Source organism: Fulmarus glacialis, unplaced genomic scaffold (genome assembly GCF_000690835.1).
Source record: "Fulmarus glacialis isolate BGI_N327 unplaced genomic scaffold, ASM69083v1 scaffold39323, whole genome shotgun sequence".
Taxonomy (NCBI): domain Eukaryota; kingdom Metazoa; phylum Chordata; class Aves; order Procellariiformes; family Procellariidae; genus Fulmarus; species Fulmarus glacialis.
Genome location: NW_009201713.1, coordinates 56123 through 80950, shown reverse-complemented (window position 1 = coordinate 80950; position 24828 = coordinate 56123). Strand labels below are relative to the sequence as shown.

Below are 24828 nucleotides of genomic sequence, written 5' to 3'. Positions count from 1 at the left end.
CCGGGAGACCCGCGCCCGCTGTCGCCGTCGGCAGCGCCGCCGACACCTCCCGTCCCGCTCGCCCGGGGGGCCCTTCCGTTAGACACGAGGTGCGCATCGGCTTTTGCGTTCCCCAGCCCAGTGCGGCTCGGAAATCGCCTTTTCCGCACGCTTCCCCCTTAGCGAGGGGTCAGCATGCCGGAAGAGCTGCCCAGCACATGCGGTATCCTCTGTACGAAATGGGCACGCACAGATTTTTCTGCCTAGTGTTTTGAAATGCATACAAAAGTACACCCAACATGACACTCTAATACATGATTAAGTTTAAGTCTATAACTTTCAGTTTTAAAGTTGCCATTAGCATTTGATATGAAATTTACGGCTATATTTAGATTGTGGACAACACATCTATTTATAATTGTATGGGCTTTTAAAACCATTAAGCAACACATTAATTGACTGCTCTGAGTAGAAAGTTTTCACAGACTTGGTTTAGTCTGCAGCCATTTTCTCCATAAGCGTAGAGGGAGATAAGGACAACTGTGTAGTAAAAATAACTGTACAATGTTAATTTTCTTCTTTATTCTTTGTAAACAGGAGATTCAGATTTGCACCTTGGTTTGGCCCAGCTTTGCAGGAGAAATAGTTTGGGATGTGACCTTTGCCATTGTTTTCTTTCTAGTACCAGGATTAGTCATTGTCATCAGTTATTCTAAAATCTTACAGGTATGTTTTTCCTTTAAATTTTGTTGCAGAACAAAGGGAAGTAAACAGTAACTCACTAGGCATCAACATGTTGTCGTTGAATACAAATACACCTAAAGGGAATAGACATCATTTGCTCAGTAAATGGTAAGTATGTGATATAAAATGAGGCACTTCAACCTGTACATAACAGCCTATACTTTTCAACTAAGAACATGCTTGAACAGCACATTACCAAAAGCCCAACACAAAGTTTGTCTTCATTTATATATACTATTTAATACATTTCTCATTTAAAGACAGTCAATCTCCTAAATGCCAAAAGAGTCAAGCATTTGAAATAGCTAAAAACTAGATTTTGCTATCCTTGAGCCTGAACTCCAGAGTCACAAGGGACTTGTAAGAAAGCAGAGAGAGGCAGGAGTAGAAAAAATTCACGCCCTTTTAGATCTACTGATTTTCTGCATGTATTTTTAGTACACAGATCTCATTAGATTACACTTATTCCTCCACGATTTCAAACTTTGCAAACAAAAACTGTAAATTAAACACTCTGCTTCCATTTTCTTTATGAGTGGATGTTGTTCAACTGCTGAAATATAGGCCAAGATACCAGGCACCACAGAGTTTTAATCTATATTCTAGCAAACATGATATTAGTTACCTACATTTTAAAACATCTGATTTCATACCCCTTCCTCTCCCAAAAACAGAGTGAGAAAGAGCTAGAAATCTTCAAACTAGGCGCTGCAATGCCTAGTTTTTAGCAACTGCCCCCCAAAGATTCTTGATTTCTGTATTAGGTAATTAAACTTCTCATATTATATAGAAGGAAAATTATAGGTTTTAGAAAGGAACTTCAAAATACACAGATTATTGAGCAGGGAATTAACTGATGAAATGCTGAGCACCAAGGGGCTGTGGGTACATGCACGAGAGCTGCACGTAGATGTTTGCATGGACCTAGAATCTGGGCTCTACATGTACTTGCCTATTGATCAGGCTTAAACTCATAGTCAAAATCATGAGCTCTTAGTTTCTGTGCACTCTATAAGCTCATTACAACCTTGAGGTAAATGCGTTAGGTAAACCTCTTCTAGTGAAGTAAAGCATTTGCCTTTTGCAACCTCATATTTGCTGTAGGCAAAGAACATATAGTAACTGAGTGGGGAGTCTGAGCCCTTTGAAAGAACTGCAAAAAACTGCAGGCCAAGGAATGCCACAGTCCTTGGTCAGAGACCAGGACAGGAATGGTGTTCCTCTTGTCCTTGCAGACTCCAGATTACAACAGGTAAATTTAGAAAACACAATGTGTGTAGGGAGCTAGAAGCCCAAAAAAGTGTTTGGAATACTGGATTACAAGACAGCCTCATGCTGCCATGCTCACGTTTTTTTTCCAACTCGATAATACAGATGCTAAGACGTGTTACAATTTCTCCTGAACTGAAAAAGGAACAAGGCCTGTAGCAGGATCCCATCTGTTATAATTGAATCTTCTCTCTCAGACAGCTCCCCAGGAAGCAACCAGAACTCGGCTGGAGAATGTCTTAATCCCTCAGTCATTCCCAACAGCAGATTCACTCTCACTTTGTGAGAGCGCTCCACAATGCCAGTGCACACAGAGTACAATGCTCAGTGTTACTGGAAGCAGTTCAAAGCATTCGTGTATTCAAATGACACAGCATCTATGATGATGATGATTCACTACAGATATAAGACCTCAAATTTGTTAACAAATATACTCTACAAATGTATACTTTATAATTTAATCTGAAACTGAGTATTATTTTTACTCAACACTTCCCAGAACCCTGGCAAAAATTACAGATTAGAAGCCATGATTTGTAATTAAGTTACTTGGTTTTGCATTGTTCCCCCTCTCAGGCAAGACTTGGATGAGAGGCTAGAACTAGTAGAGACGTTCGTGTTCAGGAAGTTACATACTTGTATATACATGACTTCTAAGTTCCTGGTTCTCGGACTGTGGTCCAGATGTCCACTAGAGGTATCTAGATTCCTTATACTAGGCAGACCAAAAAGAGATCCAAAACATATCACTGCTGCCCCATTTCAGTTGAGCATTTTCTTAAGATGCAGTTGTGTCTTATTTACTGCAGTCCTGGTGATTCTTGCATTCTTAGTTCTAGGCTGTGCAGCTCCAGCAGGAAAGGTGGAGGGTACTGATATGGGACAGACACAAAGGTATCTGATGAGGGCATTCTGTAGCCATTTTGAACAGTGGAGGCTGAGAAGGGTACAGAACTTGGTTTTCCCACTTTTATAGTAGAAGTGGATATTAGTCCTTTGTATTTTATGAAACCTTCCTTCTTCCTAGGACAGGTTAGGTGCCCTCTGAGAACAACTCTTGGATCGGATTGTTTGGAGGAGTTAGCCTAGTTTCTGGATTCCAAATGGGAACAGCAGAAGACCATCAGGCTGCAATAGTTTTACATGTTCAAAACATCAGAATTCTCTGCCCCTCTTAAATCAGGGAGGCAGCTAGTGAGACTGTTCCCTTCTCAGGCTCAGCAGCTGATGAGAAGCCCATTTTTGGATCATGGGTTTTGATTTATACACCTACTTTCTGTTGCAATCTTTGGTAGATGTCTAGGTTCTTAATGAATATTTACTGTAGGTCATCTATCTCTGTGACAAATTCAGAAAACTGCAGAAAGAATGACAAATTACTCAACATATATATAACCATTTTTATCCTTACCTGAACCAGGAAGCTATTAAGTATTACTAGTATTAGCGTTAGCCTTCCTTTAGTTGCTGCTAAAGGGAAATGTCACACATAAAAGTGGCAGGAAGAGTCTTACACCTTTTGACTTTCCTACTCAGACACCAAATTGATCCAGGCTTTTGAAAATACCCTTTCTTTACCCATGCAGGAGGTAAAATGGCATCTCAGTTATTTAGCCTAAATGTTTGTTTGCTAAATATTTCAATTTTATTTTATTTGCATCAGATATGTGAATGTAACAGACTTACTGTGCTATGCCAACTTCAGTGAAGACAGGGATGTAGAGCATGAGATTTAGAGTTTTCTACAAGCCATTGGGATTCAATGTTCTACCTAATGACAGATGATTCACACCAATGAATACTAGATTCCCAAACTACCCATAGTCTGGTTTGTTACATCAGACAGTGCTTTTACAAGACACAGATTTTCATAGTGACAAAAGGATCTGTAAGATTTCAGGTTAGTTCATAGAAAGCAATTCTGATTACTGACTGAAAAACTAAAAGTTTACATAAAATTTAACATAAAATCCCATTCAAATATAAAACGTATCATGATTCAGTTACTGTAACAAATTCATGCTCCTTCTAATACCTACCTTATAATATCAGCACGGCCATAAGAGAATTGGATTGTGTTCCTTCTTGTGCATCAACAGGATTGTTAACTATGTTCCAGTTTGCATTTGTGAAAAAAAATCAATGGGTTTATTTAGATAGAACAAATGAGGTCATAATTTGAAGTTAAGGGGACTTCATGAGTAATTAAGGCTCTGTTTTATGCTGGGAAGTATTTATGGCTGTTGGAGAGCCATGAGGAGAACAAGCAGCTTTACTAATATTGAGGTGAGTTCACAGCTGAGAGGAAAAAAAAATCTAAAGTGAGAATGTTTGAAATGGAACCATTAATAAAAAGTAAAAATGGAATTCTGCAGTGCTTTTCTTGTAGTCACTTTTCAAAACAGAAACATCATGTGCCAAGATTTACTTTTGCACTTGTAAAAATGTGTTAATAATTCTTCTAGGTTTCAGTGAAAATTACTTTCTTCTCTTTTACTGCAGATTACAAAAGCATCAAGAAGGAGTTTAAATGCTGGTTTAGCCTACTCAGAAAATCATCAGATTCGTGTTTCCCAGCAAGACTACAAACTATTCCGAGCTCTCTTTGTGTTGATGATCTCTTTCTTCATCATGTGGAGCCCAATTGTAGTAATTATTTTTTTAATTTTAGTCCAGAACTACAAACAAGATTTAAATATTTTGCCATCAGTTTTCTTCTGGATAGTGTTATTCACTTTTGCCAACTCTGCTGTCAATCCAATTTTGTATAATGTTGCTCATTTCAGACGTAAATGTCAGGAAATTCTTCTCTGTTGTACAGGGAACCCTGTAAGGCATGGGGCTGGTACAGAAACCACTGCAAGAAGAAGTAACCATGAACAACCAAATTTGTCTTTCATTACCAGATAACTATTTAAAGTCTGAGCTGTGCCAGACTTTGGATGTTAATGTCTACACTATCCCAGGTTGAATAGGTCACTATGTTATGGTATTATGTGCCAGAGAAGGAAAAAAAAGCTAAATCTGTATTTTTAATTCCTGCAGGTAAAATTCTCTTGACTTCACTGCTTTGCCTCAGTAAGATTTGGACAATTTAATCCAATGGATTGAATACTCCACTTACACTGAAATAAATAGGAATATGGCAGTGAACTTGGTGAATGTAAAATAGTTGAAATAAGTACTTACTAGACGAATTAATTTTTATGAGGATACATTTTCAGTTGGCATAAATGTCATTAAAATTAATGAAGTTATAGTGAATCTATATCAAAAGGGCTCCTGGTCCATTTTTAATCTATTTTCTACTGAGTAAGAGAGATCAACTTTCTAGTGAAAATGTACATCCTCAGAAAGTATCTGCTCTTTTTTTCAATTCCATTTAAAAAAAGCCCTTGATTATACACTTAGATAACTGACTGCCTGAACATAGGTTTGGGCAGACTAACCAATTTCGTGTGGGAAACAAGATGATAAACATGTATTATCACCAAGTGAATGACCAATTTGATTCCATCTCAAATTAAAAATATGGACATAATGCCTGTTAATTTATAAATAAAGAATAAATAAATAAATGTTTACTTGTCATGAGTAAAATAGTTCTTTAAAAAAGATGTGTATTTTTTATGTCTTCAGTATTCATATAATAAAGTTAATCAGTGATATATCGGGACACTGAAATTCCTTCTTCCTTTCTAAAATGCTATTGGGAATGATTTCCAGTATTTCCTAGAAAAAAGATGACATTGTATTTGAAAAGAAATTACAAGTTTTAGAAAGCAAATGCATATATTTTGTGTTTTTTTCATTAAAACTCTTTTAGTCAGAAATTGAAACTACTAAAAAAAGAAAGATTAAATTCTTAATTATCACTATCTGTCACCTATTCAAAATAGTGCATTAAATAATGGTTTACTAATAGAACCAATGTCTACATATGTACAGATGTGCATACAAGCAATTTGTATCCCCTGTAATCCAAGTTTATTAAAATGTTTCATTGGTTTATTAACAAGGTGAGCTACACAGCTCAGATAAATATACTCAAAATCTAAATGAAGCCGTTTAAAAGGTTTTCAAGAGGACACCCAATCAATGTGTTAACTTTACATCCATGGTGCTGTTACATGGTTTCTTTCCATAGTTTTGGATCTCCTTAAGAGCAAAATCCTGAAACACACAAAAAACAAAATTCCGTTTTTCAACGACATTAGACAAAATTAAAATATACAAACTTTCACCAAATTTAAAATGCATACATATCTAATTTCCTTAAAATGCTCTCGAGTCCAGCAGTCTCTTGTAATGATAATGCCAGTACCTTGCTCTGCAGTTTATAATTCCAAAGAATTTTCAACTGAGAACAAAACAGGAATTCATCCAATCTGGTACACCTGTCCTGAGCGTTTTAATACTTTGGCAAACAAGGTACTGGACAGATGAGTGATAAAAGAGTTATTTATTTACTTTAACAAACTACAAATTATTTGCCTTTTAAAAATTATTAATTTAGGAATGTCTTTCAACAAAATAAGGATCTCCTGACCTCCAAAACTTCTAATGGCAATAGTAAATCAGCTGAAGGAATATACCACTCTCTAATTCACAATTTTTGCTTCTAATAAATGCTAACAGCAGATTCAGCTTTCAACTAACATGATGTCATATTGTATTTACAAGTAGTCCAACTGTGATATCCACACTCACATTGCATAACTTAAAGCAACTTGAGCTATTACTCTGAGAGACGAAGTGTATCACAGCCTGATCCATATTTGGAAAGGAACTACCATCAGAAATGCAATGTAAGTTACAACTAAAAACCTCATAATTTCCTAGGCTTCTCTTTTGCCTTAAAGAGCCAGTATAAAAAGAACAGATATTTTAGATTATTTTTCCATCAAGGTAAGTTTTGTACATCTGTTAGGTTTTTTGGGGGAACTTAATTTGAGTACAGTACTGATTTAAAAAGCTAATGAAAAATCTTGGGGGAAAAAATCAGCTTCAAGACATAGGCAGAGTATGCACAATTAGAGCCTATTCTTGCAGCATCTATTAACAACAGTCAGAATTTTAGCACACTAACCACTGAATGCAGGTCCACACAGACAATTGAAGTTGGCTTTTTTGATACTAATTCTGTGGCTCTTAATAGCAGAATTAAAAGTAAAGTAGCAAGGCTTCCAATCCCACACATAAGGAATTAAGTGAATTTTGTAAGAGTTTCTGATAAAAAGCTTTCAATAAATGTTTTTTTTTAGTTTAGCTCACAATCATTCTCTCATTCCCAAATGTACTTGCTTTGCAGGAACTTTGGCTTAATGATACTGAAGAATTTAGAATCAACTAACACTGTGATAATTACAGGTCCTGATCCCAGAAAGGGGAGAAAGCAAATTGCTGGCTTTAAGTTTCATTTATACTTCAGTGCTGGGCTCATAAAGATAAACTCTGGCATAATCCTCAATAAAAAGCAGATAGCATTAAGGACCCCGGCTACTATTTTTCATTTACAAACAGTATGGAACTCACATAGTCTTATCAGACACTGCACTCAACACCTAACATCTGAATATAAATTAGGATAGCAGATAAAGAATACAGCACTCGGTGCAACTTAGTAGATTTGATATTTCTATAACAAACTAGAGGCAGCATGATCAACTTTTAAATTAAGGTTTGGAATTCAAAGAATATTTAAGGCTGAACTTTCAAAAGACATTCTGAGCTTTTATTTTTAAATTACACTATTCTATATTCTGTGAAAAAATACAAGCATTCTATTATATAGAAGTGAGATACTTGAAAAAGTTATATCACAAATTATGAATAAATGAATATATTCAATTTTTCTTTTTGGTTTATACTTTCTTGCAAAGACTGACAATACATTTATCGCCTTGCAAGCCTCATATAGTGTAGAAATAGTAGAAACACAGATTCCACCATGCTGAATCAGACCAATACTTGGACTAGCCCAATATCCTGATTTTACAGTGGGATAGTACTTTCTCTGGCTTTCACAGAAATGCAAGGAACCACCATAACACACACCTCTCAAAGTCACAGCACAACAGCTGTATATCTACACTTTATCTTAGATTTAATATAAAAACATCCCCAATCATCTCATTATTTTGTTTTCTCATCTCCAGAAATTTTTATTCTTGCTGTACTTCATTTGAAGAGCAGTGAATGCAGCATTCAAATCAAGAAAGTTGTTTTTCAATTTATATGATGACATTGTTTCTTTTCTATCCTACCCTTTATGCAATCATACATATCATTCACAAAAGCCAATTTCATTTGCATTTATGCTGTTTCAGTCTTGACTGCCTTAAATCTCAGCTGTCTCTTATGTTGTCTCCAAATTCTCATTCAAGACAAAATTTTTATTTTCATTGTTGTCAGGCACTTTTTCCAGGTCACTAATAAGTATTCTAAACACGACCCACCTTAGCAGATCTTTCAGGCACCCTATTGTCAGCATACCTGCTTTACAACATGGCAATATATTGCTCTCTGTTTATAGGTCAGATGAACGGGTAATAGAGCCACAAGAGCTGACCGTGTTCATCTGTTCTGACTTTCTTTAAAATACACAAAAGTTCTTTCAGTCAATCTCAGTTTATTCTAACATGTCATTTAGAAAAGCCTTTAATCTTGATTTACAGATTTCAGTGATGAAGTACATACAACAGCTCTTGGTAAACTGTTGCAAAGGTTAATGACCTTTGGAGTTAAACAAATGGCTATTTATTTCTGCCCTGAATGTGTCCAGTTTAAAGTTCCATCCATTTTAATTTATTATTCCTATGTTTGCAAGTCCTTTATTATCCAATTCCCATTGCTTGTGTGGGCAAGCACAGACTTTGCTCAGGTCAGCCTTTAACCTCTTTCTGATGAAAAAACATCAAGGTCTTTGAAGCACTCACTAGAGGACACATTTTACAAACTTTCAATCATTTTCTCTGCTCTTCTTTGAAACTTCTAATTCATCCTTGGTACCCTTTCCAGTTATGATTATCATCAAACGTGACACAGCAAGCAGACTTATGCCAAGCACAACAGTCTCATATGAGTCTGCAAATTCATCTTTTGCATCCTTGGTTTATGCATCGAAGAATCACATTAACTCTTTTGGCCACAGCGTTACATTGGGAGTTCACATTCAGCTGATTCACCAGTCAAATCTTCTGTAGATATTGTGTCTTCCAGAATGCAAAGCAGGGTAGGGACAAGTACGCTACTATTTTTTTTTGTTCTAAATATTCTAATCTGTCTTCTTCATTCTTTACTATTCCCCACTCTGGGTGTAATCTTTACCAGTAAGTATATTACATTTACTTCCAGATCATCGATTAAAGTAGCATAAATTACAATTTGGCCTTTTCTAATATACTTGAGCACAAGTGAGCTAATCTGTACCCTTCCCTGTGTTGCAAGCTCAGCCTGACTATATGACTCAAGATAGGGTCATACTTCCAGTATGAGGAATATGTACCTCTTCCACAACCCTTTGTGAAACGGTTGGCATGAGGACCTGTGAGAAAGGGTCTGCTATGAGGCATCCTTTCCAAGACTTCTGATTTTCCTTAGAAGCCTTTTGTGAAGAATTTTTCAAAGAAGTTTTTGAAAATACATTCTATTCCCTTCAACAACTATTTTGCTGAGAAAGGCAGAGTTCTGATTAAAGAGACAAAATTTCTCTTTACAGCAACTATGAAGTTTATCCTTACTATGTTTACTCACACTACATTGATTTAATTGTTTTACAACTTCCTCTAATTATTGTTTCAGCTGATGTAATATGCTGCATAAAAATCTATACACCTTAGCTGTCCTTCAGATAAGGGAAGTAAAAGTTGGAAATAACTTACTACAAGCTCCAGTTTTCAAAAGACAATATTACAGCCATTAAGTAAAAGACTTTATGCATTTGCTATTTAATGAGCAAGAGACTCCCAGTGCTTTAGTCATTAAACCCTGAAATAAAGTTCTTCAGAAAAAAATATTCTTACCATTATGAACGATAACTCTGTATTTTCTGTCCAAGCAGAGGTCTATCTGCCTTTGTCTGACAATTTTCTGTGCCTCTGGAGGCAATCCCTTGCGGTCCCGGGAGAACACAAAGGAATAGCTATCAGCACAAGTGCCATCTTCATTTAGTTGGCGGCAGGAGTAATGAAGAGCATACGTATCATAATCTGTGTCCACTACCCAGTGATCATCATCTGGAAGAAACCATAGCAAAGAAGCAAAGGTGTTAGAGACACAAGTAAAATCTAGTAAATCTAAAGTGATTGCTGCCATAACTCTGTAAAGAAAATAATATGATGAAGATTGGTATAAATTATAACAGATTAGCTCTTTATTGCTGTGTCCAGTATTTAACTCCATGTTTTGGTGGGAGGTTTTTTTAAAAAAAAGAAAATAAGCATATTTATCAGAGACAGTGATGGAGAGAAGAGGAAATGGTTGGCACCACTGCTTCTCCTCTAACATGGGCACAGAACAAGAGCAGCATGAAGAAGTGCTAATAAACGCCTTGTAAATCCATGCCTGAATATCATTATAAAATGTGGCAACAAACACAAAAAAACCCCGTGTATTCCAGTAGCTACCATGAAGTACAAAGAAAGTTTTCTTATTTAACCAAAAAAGGGGAACAGTCAGACAGAAAATAGTTTAAAAAATATGTAGAGAAGTTAAATCTGCTCTTGGTCATGCTAGTCATGCTCCAGATTACTCAAAACCATAACTATTTTCCTACCAGGGATGTTACTTAAACTGTATTTTTAAGGAAAAATATTATCATGCAGTTGCCATGTGTGTTAGAAGTGTATTTGCTACAAGCTCTATCATAAACCCTCTTCTCAAAACACAGTTACAATTTCAGAGAATTCTTAACTATTTAGTTAGGCAATCTGATAAATACCTGGTCACACAGACACCCTGTGCTAACAGAAGTAAACCTAGGTGTTTGCAGCAAAAAGTGTCATCTCTACACCTTCTTCTCCTGGAGCAAAAGATCCTCCCTTGCACTATGTCTGCCCTGGTGAAGGCAACACTGTATGTTCTCTTCCCCATCTCTCCTGTGGGTGGAGACCACAGTTTTTAGAAAGGTAGAGTCTGGGGTCAGTCAGCAATCTGAAGTATCCATGAAAACATGATTCAGCAGAATGCTGTAAAGAGATTCGGCAACAGTTCAAGAGCAATTGGCATCCAAAACATTCTTTGTAACTGTGTTTTTGGAGAAAATGGAGGTCCAATCACTTCCAAATTCCGCTTGCTTCTCTTGGAAACAATCCATGGAAATGTCTTGAGCTACAAGTGTCTGAATCTCTACTTGGCTCAGTAAACTAATTTTGCACAGAGTGTGACCGATGACAGGAAAATATGAATATATATATACTGGATCGTATTTGTTTCTTAAAACAGATAAATCTCTACATTTGCAGACAGGAGACCAAGCACAATAACAATTGCAAAATCCTCTTCCCTGCTCGACCAAGTCTGACATTAGGCTTTTCAGAGAGAACAGAAGCATCCAGTAACTGAGTTCTGAACTAAAACAAGACTTAAAATACTTCATCTGCCTTTCATTTATTTCCAAACAGTGACCTTCGATTATATTGTTGGGTAACAAACAAAAGAAATACAAAGATATACAAAGGCCTGGTCTTCACTTGTTTAAAGAAAGCCAACCGGCTGTTTCATATAAAAAATAGTGATTACCTTGTTCACATTAAGGCTTTCCTGTATGATAGTTATTACGTGTTTTAAGTGTGTTTAAGAAATCCAACACTACTTTTTCCTTCCCCAGCATGGACATACACATAACTAAGCTCCCAAGTAGTTCTGCATCTTCTATAGCTAAGTACTCACTTCCTTTCTGCAGAAAAGAGGCAACACCCCAGTACTTCATCTTGAATTTGGCAGGATCCTCTGTGTCAGTGAAAGAGCCAATCATGTCAGCACAGACATCCCAGTTACTGTAGCCAGAGAGAAAGGAAACATCACATTCATACCTAACAGCACAGATTCGGTGTGACTGTGCGACTAGCACAGGGATAGCAGGTAGGATTAGAGCACCAGTAAGTGAAGTGAAATGGAAAAAGAGGAAGATTGCAAACAGCTTACTTGAAGAGTCTGACTCTACCCTTTGCAGTGGCACTCATTTGTCCATTCTCATCTATGGTGAACTGGGCTACCACGTTGTCCTGCAGAAACAGCCCTTCAGGATCCTTTTTTGCCATGGCATACCAGGTGCCACTGTACTGCAAGGAAATAAGAAAGGCTGCAGTTAGACCTAGAAGTATGGAAAACATTACAAACAGACATTACAAACTACGGGAGGTGACAGAGGGGAGGACACACAGATTTTTGACACCATGCCTCAAAGTTGTACCAAAGAAAGAAATCTAGCTGTTCCAGCAGCACAAACCCACCAATATGTCCTAGTGCAGCCAGGGTTTGTGAAAGAATTGACATTTTCTGGTATTTTATTTGTATCTGCAGTTCTCCAGCATTTAGAATACAAAATTTGGTGGGAAGAGAGTAACAACTGGCAGATCTTGAGAGATCTATGTATAAATGTTTTTTTTTTTCTTGCAATGATGTCTGAAAACACCAGAGTATTCATTATTCATAGAAACAACCAACTTTTGTTTAGACCATACAGTTTGAGACCAGTCTGCTAAACCTCAGTTTCTGCAGTATTTCTGCAGTATCCTTGGATGCATCAGGATCCAGCATCTGTGGAGGTGTGGGCAACATCACACACTTCTGCTGTTTCTCAGTATCGCAGTCTGTGACTTTGAGTGAAAATGTGAACACACTGGTGCCAATGAATGCCAGATTTTGTAGCCTGGGAAGAAGAGCTAGGCAAGATATCACAGATCCAGGAGAGAAAGAAGATTTACCCTGGTCTTGTCGAAGTTCTCCTTGACTTTGAAGCTGCTTACTCGGCAGTCCCGCTCCGCCATGCTGCTGCCCAGCAAGGCCAATGCCAGCAGCAGCAGCCAGGGCAGAGCTCTCCCCGTTTGGGCCATCCCGTCCCTGCAGCAACAGCAAATAGACAGAGAATTGCATCAGAAACAGGCTCTGTCACACAAGCAGGGAAGGGAGGAAGGCTACCCTGGCAGGTCTCCAGGGCATCATGCAGCTTTCCCTGATGCACGCGCAGGCAAGGCACCCGGTTGTCCCCAGCCCACCACAGCAGGGTCCCTTACAGACAGTGCCGGTCCCTGTAGCCTCTTGAGAGCCCAAGTGTTGATGGCAGTGGCGGGGCACCCAGACAGGGAATGCTTTATGTAGTCCTGGGGCTTTCGCAACCCCCTGAGGTCCAAAGCTAGCATTGGAGGGGGAGTAGGGAGGCGGGTTGATGCATGCTGCAGGCTGAGGCCCCTTCACAACAGCCTCTTGTGTAACACCCATGGGCTCAGGTGGTCTTTGACCCTGACCTGCAGCCAAGCAGCGGCTAGCAGCAAATGCCTCTCTTTGGTTTTCCTAACCCAAAGGCAGAGCTCACACCTGGGGGAAGGGGTGTGCACATGAGGAACATGTGGAAAAGGAAACAAAGAACAAAGGAGCAGAAAGGCACCCCATCTTTGCACGAGGGAGAGTGAGCTGCCTCCACCTCCTCTGTGATTTTACACACTGCAGTCCAAAGTCCTTCTTACCCAACGTGCTCAACCCAGTTACTAGGTGCAGACTTGCTTCCTCCACCTCCTCCCCAAATTCCTTTCCTCTCTTCTCCTGGTAAACAGTAGCAAACATCATACTTGCAAGTTTCTGCTAATGTTTCTGAAAGCCTGGTCATGCCAGATCCTCTTCAGGTCCTCATGACTGGTTCCCTCTTGCTACCTAAAGGCTGGCTCGGGTGCTAAACCATCTCATGATCAGCTCTCAGGGACAGGAACGGGGGCCCTGCAAATCTTCAGGAAGGCAAAAGAGCACTTTTGTGTGGTACTGCAAAGGTGGTAGGACATATGTGTGGCCTGAGTGCATGTACGCACCACATCTGGCCCTTCTGACATCCATTTTAAAGCAGAGCTTCCAGAATTTCTATTCTGTTTTTGGCAAACTGTTTTCAGTTATATAAACCATTATTGTTTTATCCTGTCCAGGCAAGTTTTGCTGCCTCTCAGTCAATATTTGTTCTATAGTTTCAACATCTTTAGGAAGCATTAGAGAAAACCTGTTAATTATTTTCTAGACATGCAACTAGAGCAGGATAGGAATGATTGTTACCAAGAGAACTAATTCACCTACTTTTTTCACCTCTCAATTTTGAAAGAATAAAGGCAGAAGCCTGCTAGTTGAAAAGTCTGTATTAGAATTAAGCAAAAGAATTAAGCAAAAGAATTAAGCAAAAACATAATTTAAATATGGAGACACTGATGTAGTATAAAAAATACTTCAATAGTAGCTGATGTACAGAATTAAACAATTTATTCAGCATGGCCTTTCCCAGAAATTTACTTCAGCCTTCTATTCCTTTCATATATTCATAAAAATATTAAACTTTTTACTGTTGCTGCCCTTTACAATCTTTTTCATAGGTAATGCAAACAGTGGCACAGTCTGATTTATCTGTTATTCTTTCTCTTCTGCTTTCTGTTGGAGCCTTTTTGTATAGACAGTATATTTTTGTTCACTTTCTCAAATATCAAATGCTCAGGGCGGTTCCAAGTCTGCTCTGAAGCCTTTGATTCCCTGGATAACATCAGACACTAAAAATTTATGTTCAGTATTAAGCTTCTACTTGGAGTAAAGAACATATTTCGCACAGGTGACCAGAAAGGTCGATGCATATTAATTGTCCTGAAACTTTCAACAGTAGTCTTTCAATAAGCCAACATTTCCATTTTTAAATTGAGATTTTCAAGTTTGCTAATTCCCATAGAGAATGAAGAGAAACAGCAATCTATATTCCTCTGGTGGCTTTTAGAACCTTGTTCCCAGCTCCCGGCAATGGTGATACCAGTTATATATATGCATTTTTATAAAACTTTTACAAAACACTGACTAGTCTTAATATATGAATTCATCATACTTACAAGATCAAAATCAACACGGATTTTCTTTGTTCAGTGTCTCACATGACTGATAGTAAGAAGAGGGATTATAGCTTAATTTATAACCTTTAAATCTATTACTTTCTTTAATACCAAAGAAAACAATTATTTCTTTATTCTCTGCCAATTTGTGAAATATTATTATTTCTCCTAAGTTTTTCCTCTTCAAAAATCTATATGCTGCTTTATATTCCCAAGGAGGTTCTTTCAGGATCAAATCTATTCCTATAAAATTTTGTCAATAACATAATTGTCCATGAAAATTCTATGGCAGAGGTTTTCAAAGGAGTCTCTCATCCAAATGAATCAAAACCTGACCGCTTCTGAAAAACTAGGTCAGTAGTCCCGTTATACTTACTGCATGTTGTCCTCAGCAGTTTTATAGATGGAGACCAATCCAGGTTTCACTGAAACAAAAATTTAATTCTGTTAATAATTTTTAATAAGATCAGTTCTAAATATGTGCAAGAGCCATTACAGTCTCTTAAATTAATCTGAGGTCATCAACAAAAATAAATCAGAAATGTGTAATTTTGTATTAGCCATGGCACAGCATTTCTTTAATTGTGTGCCTCCACTGATCTCTGCAATGTTCGGCAACTCATATCTGGTGGAGGTACCTGGCAGAGACTTAGTAATTATAACTTTTAATTCATTCAGCTCCTCAACTCTGGGATCTCTACAAACTCTAGGCAATGCCTGAGAAAACTCTTCTTTTGAACTGTTATCACTGTGGATTTGTGGGAGCGCAACTACAGTGAAGTCACACCAGTATTTCCCAGTCAGATTTCAACAACTGCAGAAGAGGACCCGGGCAAGTCAGTACAATTTGAAGGTTACATAGTAGAAGTTTGGGTCTGTGCCTCTTCTGGTTTAGCTATACTTCCAACTCTGCCTACCTAAGACACGGTTTACATTAATGAAATCCTTTCACAGATACAGCTAAAGCCCTTCTTTGGTTTAATGAGACAAGCTTTTTAGGCAAAAAGGGTCCTCTGTTACGTCTAGATTGGGAGTGTATTGGAGGAGAGATGGAAGGTTGCAGACAGACTAGTATCGTTATGGCAATTCAAGGGTGAAATTTTTCTCAGTCCTAACAGATGTAGCTATGCCAGCACAACTATGTAAACTCATAAACAGTGTAAACTTTGCCTCAGTTAATCATCATTTGGATTGACTTGGGCTATGGGTTTGGTTGAGAAATGATGCCAGCGAGTGACCCTCATCCAGATCTTTGGAACCTGGATATACTCCTTGCAGATTTGTACTTTTCATGCGAACAGAAAGGAACAGAATTTGGGCCAGGATTTCAATTGATTCTGAGAGCAATGTGCATAGATCAAGTCAATGGCATCAAATGATTGCTGGGTTCTGGGAAAGCTCAGACAATTAAATTCAAAAGAATTATTAAAATATTAATAACACATAAACATGCAAATAACCTCTAATGTAAAGCATACATTTACAAAACTTGTGCTAGGTTCAACACCAAGCTTGATAAATTTTATATATGACTTCCCATTCTGATGTTTGAAGCTGGTAGCATATTTTGAATATTATAGAAAGTTTTCTAAAAGTCAGTATGTATTTCTTGGAACTGTATTTAATTGAAGGCAAAAAAAGTCTTCTACCTTTGAATTTTGCCAAGAAGTCATAAAAAAGGGGCTAACTTCTGGCAGTGATTCTGTGATTGAAATATTTTTTACATTAATAGCCTGTAAAATTCTGCAGTATTTTCCATCAGGAATAGCAACAGAAAATACACATAAAAGGTCAGATTTTCAAAGGAAATGGCAGAAAAAAGCTTTCATTGTAGGAGTTATTTTAGTTTCATTTATAACTTTATAATAAAAAGGAAGAAACAAGAGTTAAATTACTATTTAAAACATTTTTAACACTGCAACATTGAAGTTTTAAATACTAAAAGAACTAAAATTTTATTTGTGGTCACAAGAATAAGTCTAACTCTTAGGAGAAAGCTGGCTCAAAGAACTGGTAATAGGAAATGGAGCATCCATTTCCAGCCAGACTGCATGTAGATTGAAAGACTTTTTGCTGTCTTCTTATGGTTATTTATTTATAGAGTGCCATTCACAAACACGGGTATCCATTACACTTAAGAGGCAGATTTTGCAGGGGAATGAATGACTGCTGTGTGCACAGAGCAGTGGATCCAAGTGTAGCCACTGCCCTGTGGAAACAGACTCATATTAACAAGCAACAACAAATGGCTTGAGCTGAGCCAAGGAGCTCCGTGTACTTTGTAAGGGACAACTATGTACACTGTCACCATCACAACTGTTCCCATTGGTGACACTGAGTACAGAGGTCAAGGACAGAATGGAATTGAAAAGATTGGCCTTTGCACCATGCCAGCCTATGTGCTACCTGTTTTTGTAATTTAATGACATGACATTCTGCTTAAGGAGTAAATTTACACTGAACTCTTTATAAACAGTATTTAAACAAACCTAGTTTAAAAAGGTACCTTTATTCTCTTTAGCAAACCTTTGTGAGGATTGTGATTCTGAATTGAAATGGTTTTCTAGATGTATTACTAAAATGGAAACAACTTGAAACAAAGATGTAAAGTTTGCCAGCAGGCTGGCCAGCCTGGCGAGGAGAGCTTTAAACTATGAATGATGAAAAACACAGAAATACTGGAGCGAGTTCAGCAAAGAGTCAAGAAGATCATTGAGCAATAAGAGAATCTGACAAAAGGAGAGGCTGAGAGAGCTGGGACTGTTCAGCCTGAAAATATCTGGCAGGAGGGTATGAAGAAGACAGAGTCAGACCCTTCTCATAGGTGCTGAGTAATATTCTCAGTAATAAAACATGATCAGGTAACCTAAGATCACCAGGGAGTAAATGTGAGAGTGGATGAGATTAAAAGGCTGCTGTCCTTTGCTCAGTCCATATACTAAAATTCATGCCAAGGTACCAAGAAACCCATGCTCATGGTCAAAGCTACAGTGCATCTGGCAACCCAGGTTAACCCCTTCATGCTAGACTGGCCATTTACTTCAGTAACTCTCCCTAGAAGTTAAAATATCTGTTGACTACTTATTTCATGAATCCCCAGAGCTAATCATTGGTAGTTTTAAGGGACCATGAAAATTTGCAGCCGTATGGAAAAAGCAGCTAACTTACTATCTTTAGTTTTTGCATTTTTAAGATTACTTTTGTAAGAAAAGGGACAGAAAATTATTTTAAAAGAAACATAGAAGTTAAGGTTGTTTGTAAAGGTCCCCAAAACATACCAGATCAGTGACACCAAAACATTTCAGTGCCAAAAACTGGCTGTGTTAGGGGCACACACTACCTGTTGTAAATACCTACAGAATCCATTCTCACAACCTAATAATTTAGAAAAAATCAGTAATATTTCTGATTATATGATTGGATTATATATATGACTCTCCAATGTCCAGACAGTGGCCACAAAATTATCCACAAAAGACATGCAATTGAAATAAACACATTTGATCCATGTTTCTTCAGAAAATCTTAACTGAATGAACCATATCAACTGCTATCAAGATGGACAGAGACGCTGAGACACAAACACTGAGCTGAACTGGGAAACCTTATAAATACCTTTGACATTTACGTGCTGCTTGAATCTATTTAAATAACCATGTCCGTCAGTTATCCTTCTTAGGAGTTTCCATGTATCACAAGGGCTTAGGAATGGTCTACTACTAAGAACTACTCCATAAATAGTTTGATTTCTGTAATAACTATGAACAACAAAGGCAAATTATATCATATGTATTAAAAACATAAAGCACACATATTTCTGATATTCTCTGAAATTAAAACAATTTGAAAAATACAGCACCCAGCTCATCATGTTTTTAAATCAAACCACCTCAGCGTGGAAAAGAATCAAAGCCAAATGCATATTATTTTTGCCTTTAAAAGTGCAGTGAAAATGACTGTGCGAGGTTAGTTTCCAATGTTAAACCTCCATGCATATAATGAAACCTACATTAAAATGTATTTTCTTAATAGCTGATCTTATTAAGAAATTGCTAGGAAAGATCATGTTTGAAAGTGCCAGAAACGTGAAATAGTTTTGGTATAGTTTCTTATAATAAACTTAAATACAAATGTGAATTAGCATTACTAAAGATAAAACGTTCAATAGTGTGGAAAATAGGGAGAGTAAAGGAGATAGGTAGAACAGAAAATAAATGTCTTATTCCAGCACAGAAACTTTAAAATTCATTACAATGCTAGTACTTTGAAATGTTTAAATGGTCTAATTTACAAAATTTGTTAAAATACTAATATGAGAAAAACAAAAAAGCATCAAAACAAATACACTGTATTTTCCCAACTCTAAAATGAGGACTTCCATAAATGTAAGGTACATTTATGCACCAAACTACATCTTGATTTCTACCAAATCACTTCAACTTCATGGTCTGCCTTAATTATTCTTGATTAATCAATAGGTACATAGAGTTCAGAATGAAACATAACATGACTAATATAGCAATTATTGAAAAAAAGCCAACTTAACTGTCTTCCAAACATAAACTTCAAAAAGAACTTCTATTGGTTTCTGATACTTCTTTCCATGTCATTTCACAAACACTTTACAGAGCAAGAGTGCAATTGTAAGAGTGAATCTAAATTAAGGAAAAAAAAAAAGAATTGTTTGATGATTAAGAATGAAATTATAGGACAACCCAGCTACATCTGAAACATCTTGTTACAAAAAAAGATTTATCACCTTACAGTAGTGCCTAATTATGATGTTCATTTGTTATCTCAAAGTACAAATAGTGTAATTTATCATGTGTAAAAACAGCTGGGCATGAGGGAGACTTGGTGGAACCATGATAAGCATTTTTGGGTGGTCTTGCATATTGAAAAAAATGGGCACACATGATAATAAAATTGTCAGCTTACAAAATGTTAACCCACCAACACCCCCACCCCTACCCCCCACCCCCAAGAAAACAGTGTAACTCTGTCAGATTGCCTCTCCTTTCTTACTCTCCCTCCAGAGAGTGACAGGTTGCTCTATTTCATAGAATTAATGTAATCACAATATAAAGAACAACTAATGTTTGTAAAGCTGGTTTCACACATGTGATAAAGATGAATGTGTAAATCTTATGCAGAAGATAATTTTCTAGAATTTTTAGCTGGGCACGAGACAGACCCTTTATAGACCCTTTCTGCTTCAAAGAAACTACTATGTAGAATGTTCCAAAGTCAGTAAGAAATTATGACCAAACAGTAACGCAAAAAAATGTTACTATTCCTTCGCACAATTTCATTGGAGCTCTTCAACATCCTCTTTTTTAAAGAGCAGCATGAGAAGTATTGAGCTACAAATTAGGAAGATGATAGATCAGGAGAAATAATTTAACTCTATGTGTAAATACATATAAAAGGATTTTCAAGTCTCTATTGCCTTTATACGTATTGATCGAATTATGAAAAAACTATTTAAAGACTAAGATGTATGTGCATTTCTTCTGCTGTTTTCTTGTGAACCGTACATGCGTACAATGGTTAGAACATCTTGCTGTGCTGCAGTTCCACAGTCCTGCCACAAAGTTAATATCACCACTTCACATCTGTAAAGATGCTGCAACCTCATACACCTACCAGTGAGGGTCCTATGCTGCCCTGCAGGCTGCTAGGGGTAAGTAACCCAGCCAGAGAAAAGGAACTACAGAATGTGTCCATACTGTGCTGATTTTCATATGCATTTTTAAATCTTTATGGCAACTGCAGTCTGGCAAAAATCAGTGTCTTACACAGCATTTCATATCGCAGCCAGAGGGAAAACTAATGTACTGAGTTAGCTGCCGTTAAAGACCAATCACTGACCTGTTCTTTGTGCACGAGAGGATCAGTGTCAGTTGCCCATGTTGATTCTTCTAGATCTGTTGATAAAAATGGATGTTGACACACTGTGGCCTCTGGCAGACAGATAAAGTTGTACTTTGACAATCACTCTTTTCAAATTAAGAATTGCCAAAGGGTATATGGTCTATTTTCCTTATACCAAGAATCTCTTTCTGCTCTCTGATCAATGTGGATGCCACAAACAGAAATAAGATTAATTGTATTGCAGCCCTCCTACTGTGCTGAAATTCAGATCTGTTTCAATGAACACAGATCATTTGCTTGTCATAGTTGGCACTCAACTTAAACTCAGCCTTCGCACTCACATAGCCCTGAGGGGTGTTTGTTCCTAAAATTCAACACAGTTTTCATCATTCCTTTTCCATTCATGTGAGTAATGCTGAACTTCCGATGGTAGGAAACTTCAAACATGTTATAAAGCTACAACCAGACTTAAGACTCCCTCTTTACCCACTATCTGTCAGTTATTACTATTTTTCTGCTATTTAAAAGAGCAGAGATCTCCCACTTTTTCTGAAGAAGGCACAGAAGAAACAACATTACTTGCAGGACCCTGTAAGGTTATTTATGCTTATAAAGTAAAAAATTTACTGTCTCCTGAACTCAATTTGAATTCAAGCCATTTTCTGATTTTACTCTTTCCTTCAGACTATTTATTTTTGAAAAAAGTTATATATAAGTCATATCTGGCTGTGCTGAGTCAAATTCTAATTCTTTTGCTCCATCTTCACCTGGGTAAATCGCTTGAGAAAGCTCAGACTTTTGTAAGGTCTTTAGGATTTCACCCATTTTATGCATGTATAGCTTCATGATTATTTACTTTTAGTAATTCAATTTCAATCAACTCCTGACTATTTTGAGGAAAACTAAATTTCGCAATTTTAAAATTTGCTCTATAACATTCTGTTTTCCTCCTCCTTAAGTACCTCTTACAAATACACATGTGTACCTCTGTGCACGTGTATAATGTGGGCTAAGTATCTAAGTGGAATTCCTCATATTAAGTTTCAATGGAAAATTTTGTGTGTATAGTACAATATATATACTGTGAATGAAGGAGGTATATCAGACAATTTTATAAGGTCTAAGAATTAATTGGTTAGTTTAAAATGCTAAAATGATTCCCTTAGGATTTATGAGCTAAGAATGCTCAGGGGCTTAGTGTCCTGACATCTCTTTAATTAGCAGTCTCCAAGATCTCACACTAAGAAGATGCTAAGCCAGTGCCTTCTGTCATATCTCAAGAGTTTCAGAAGGCTTGGAAGCCACAGAGGAAGGTGAATGTACTATGCCTGTGAGCTATATAATATGTACAAAGTACCATCTTCTTACTAGTATCAAGTTAGGACTTCTTGCTACTAGTCCTGCTTTGATGGTGATGCAGTTCTAAAAGAAATCCTAAGAACAATCCAGCAAAAATGGGTGAGGTAAATAAAGATGCCGTTGAAAAATACTTGGAGAACAACCCCCAGTTTGCAAAGGAATATTTCAACCGAAAAATGAGGGCAGAAGTGCTGGGAAGTATCTTTAAAGTCAGCCCTGGAGATGTGAAGGAAGGAGTCAGCTTCAAAGACATGTCCCGTCTGGAGGAGTGTAACATACTTTTTGAGCTGCTAACAGAAATCCAGGATGAAGAAGGCACTATGGAAAAGATAGTGCACAAGGCCTTGCAGAGGCTGGCACAACTGCTGGCAGCTGATCGGTGTAGTATGTTTATTTGTCGTTCCCGAAATGGTATTCCAGAGGTGGCCACCAGGCTTCTCAATGTCACTCCAACTTCCAGCTTGGAGGAGAATTTGGTGAATCCAGACAATGAGACTGTTTTTCCTCTGGACATCGGGATAGCGGGATGGGTTGCTCATACCAAGAAGTTTTTTAATGTACCTGATGTGAAAAAGGTAAGTGACTTCTCTTGGGGAATGGGTTTCTGTGCATTTGCTTACTCAGCTTCCTGCACAGAGCTTGTGGTAGAGAGTCATTCTTCAAAAACATCCCAGAGACAGAAATCCACATCTAAAGCATGAGAAAAGCAGCAGCAGAGTTTGCTTAAAATCCAGTAGAACCACATCATGTAGCCTAGTGAGGTATTTCCAGTATCCTTGCACAATAGTTGTAATGTAATTTACTATAATAAGGGAGGAGAATATTCAATTAACAGAGACCAATAAGTACTTGTGTTTCTGTTGAACAAGGCAGGCTCCTATTCTGTTTTCCAGTATGGGCTTGCAAGTGTTTTCCCTTATCATTCCATGCTGCCATACATGCACCTCTGAATACAGTTAATTTGCAGCTTTTGTAATGAGGATGCTTCCTTATAAGTAGGTGAATGAAGCCAGATGAAGATGATGTCAACATATATGTTCAGCTTCAGTCTGTCTTTGAATTCAAAATGGCTCCAAATTTTGAATATGTCCAGATCCAGGGCTTTTGTTCAGAACCATCTGTAGAAGAAGATTAACGAGTCAGAGTTGCTCTGATATTTTCAAAGTTCCTGTTAAATTTGCACAGAATCACCTTCTTTAGTTATGGTGCTGATAAGGGTTATTACAAATGTTAATTAAAATGATGAGTGACCTAACAGAAATTAAACATGCACAAATAAGAACTGCTTTAGAAACTGCTCTGAAATACATGGGGAAACATAAATGTGCTTTGATTGTTGTAGATTTCTTTAAAAATAGCTAACCTTATATTATCAAACGGTGACATCTTCATCTCTTTTTAGTCTTACGTGGAAAAGCTCAGCATAATCAAATAGTGCTAAGATAATTATACAAGATGACAGTCTGGCTTCTCAGTATTTCCTATACAGTCAATTTAAAATTCCAGGCCATTTTAGAGATGGAAACCACCTCAGTGTCCTAAGCTCAATGTAAATAATAAAAATCTTTATACACTGCAATTATCTGTGTTTTCCAGGAGGTAAACAAAAAGTAATGTATTTTATCATGTCAAAAGTTGGCAGGTATAAAGAAATAAAGGACTACTTTTAAAGCTCAGAAACAAATGAAAATGTATATATATGTGAAAAGAACATTCCAATGTACAGTAAACTACCTCAGATGTAAGTAGGAATCACAGGAGCGAACAGAAGAATGACTGATTTGAGAAAACAAATCAGTTGATTTTTAACTGACCACTAAGATGCTTTCTTCAATGGCTGCTGTTCTGACAAGAAGCATCTGACTTACTGCCTCTTACCACCACATGGGGAGATTGGAGGATAATCCTTCTAAATTCATAAGGATGATTACATGAGAAAAGATCAGTAGGATCAAGAAAGATGTGCCTTCTATCAGACACTGCACTGCTGCTTAATATCATTATGTGAGAGGTGCCCAGAGCAGGGCTGCCCAAATATTTCTGCATTTGCAATAGGATGTGTTCAAAATTTTGTGACAAATGTAATTTGAATATGCTTAAATAAGAGAGCCTTTCCATCCATCTAATCTAGCTGGGTATACATTTTGCACTCACAAATTTATTCATGTTGGCTGAATATCTGTCCAGCTATTATTCAATCATTCTAAGGTAATCTTTACTTAGGCATCCATTTACTCTCTTAGGATTACTGAGGTCTATGCCATTAGGCCCACACTTGGTAACTAAATGTCATTAAAACATTGACATTTATAAGTTAATTGCAAAACTCCCAGAGACTTCTCTGGGACCAAAATTTTTTATTTAAAAACAACCCTCAAGGTCTCAAAATTGTCACCATTTCCATTCTATTTGTAAAAATGTCAAGTCTCCAAATCCACACTCTTCACGCAGGCAAAGCTCCCACTAATGTCACCAGAATCTGTATCTCTGTAAGGAACCCAGAACTGCAGCTTTAGTCAGTAACATTTAAGGAATA

The 24828-nt window shown here is 37.2% G+C and overlaps 3 protein-coding genes across 3 annotated transcripts in view; 2 read left to right on the top strand and 1 right to left on the bottom strand.

The window, feature by feature from the left end:
* Nucleotides 1–576: 576 nt before the first annotated feature.
* FFAR4 (free fatty acid receptor 4) lies at nt 577–4964 on the top strand (the record flags this gene model as incomplete). The annotated part of the gene is made up of 2 exons (XM_009574040.1): nt 577–705; nt 4495–4964. Coding segments are annotated over 2 exons (537 nt in total), but the record flags the coding sequence as incomplete, so codon positions are not given.
* Nucleotides 4965–5783: 819 nt separating this feature from the next.
* RBP4 (retinol binding protein 4, plasma) lies at nt 5784–13277 on the bottom strand. The gene is made up of 6 exons (XM_009574038.1): nt 13230–13277; nt 12921–13056; nt 12139–12275; nt 11884–11990; nt 10017–10229; nt 5784–6165 (listed from the first exon to the last, which is right to left on the bottom strand). Exons 2-6 carry the CDS (start codon nt 13047–13049, stop codon nt 6152–6154), a joined length of 600 nt encoding a protein of 199 aa, XP_009572333.1. The 5' UTR covers nt 13050–13056; nt 13230–13277; the 3' UTR covers nt 5784–6151.
* An 8914-nt stretch (nt 13278–22191) lies between these two features.
* Nucleotides 22192–24828, top strand: part of PDE6C (phosphodiesterase 6C, cGMP-specific, cone, alpha prime) — a 31485-nt gene continuing 28848 nt past the window's right edge. The window contains exon 1 of the mRNA XM_009574037.1: nt 22192–22867. Coding sequence (XP_009572332.1) covers nt 22388–22867 — 480 coding nt within the window. The 5' untranslated portion in view covers nt 22192–22387. The remainder of the gene's footprint in view (nt 22868–24828) is intronic.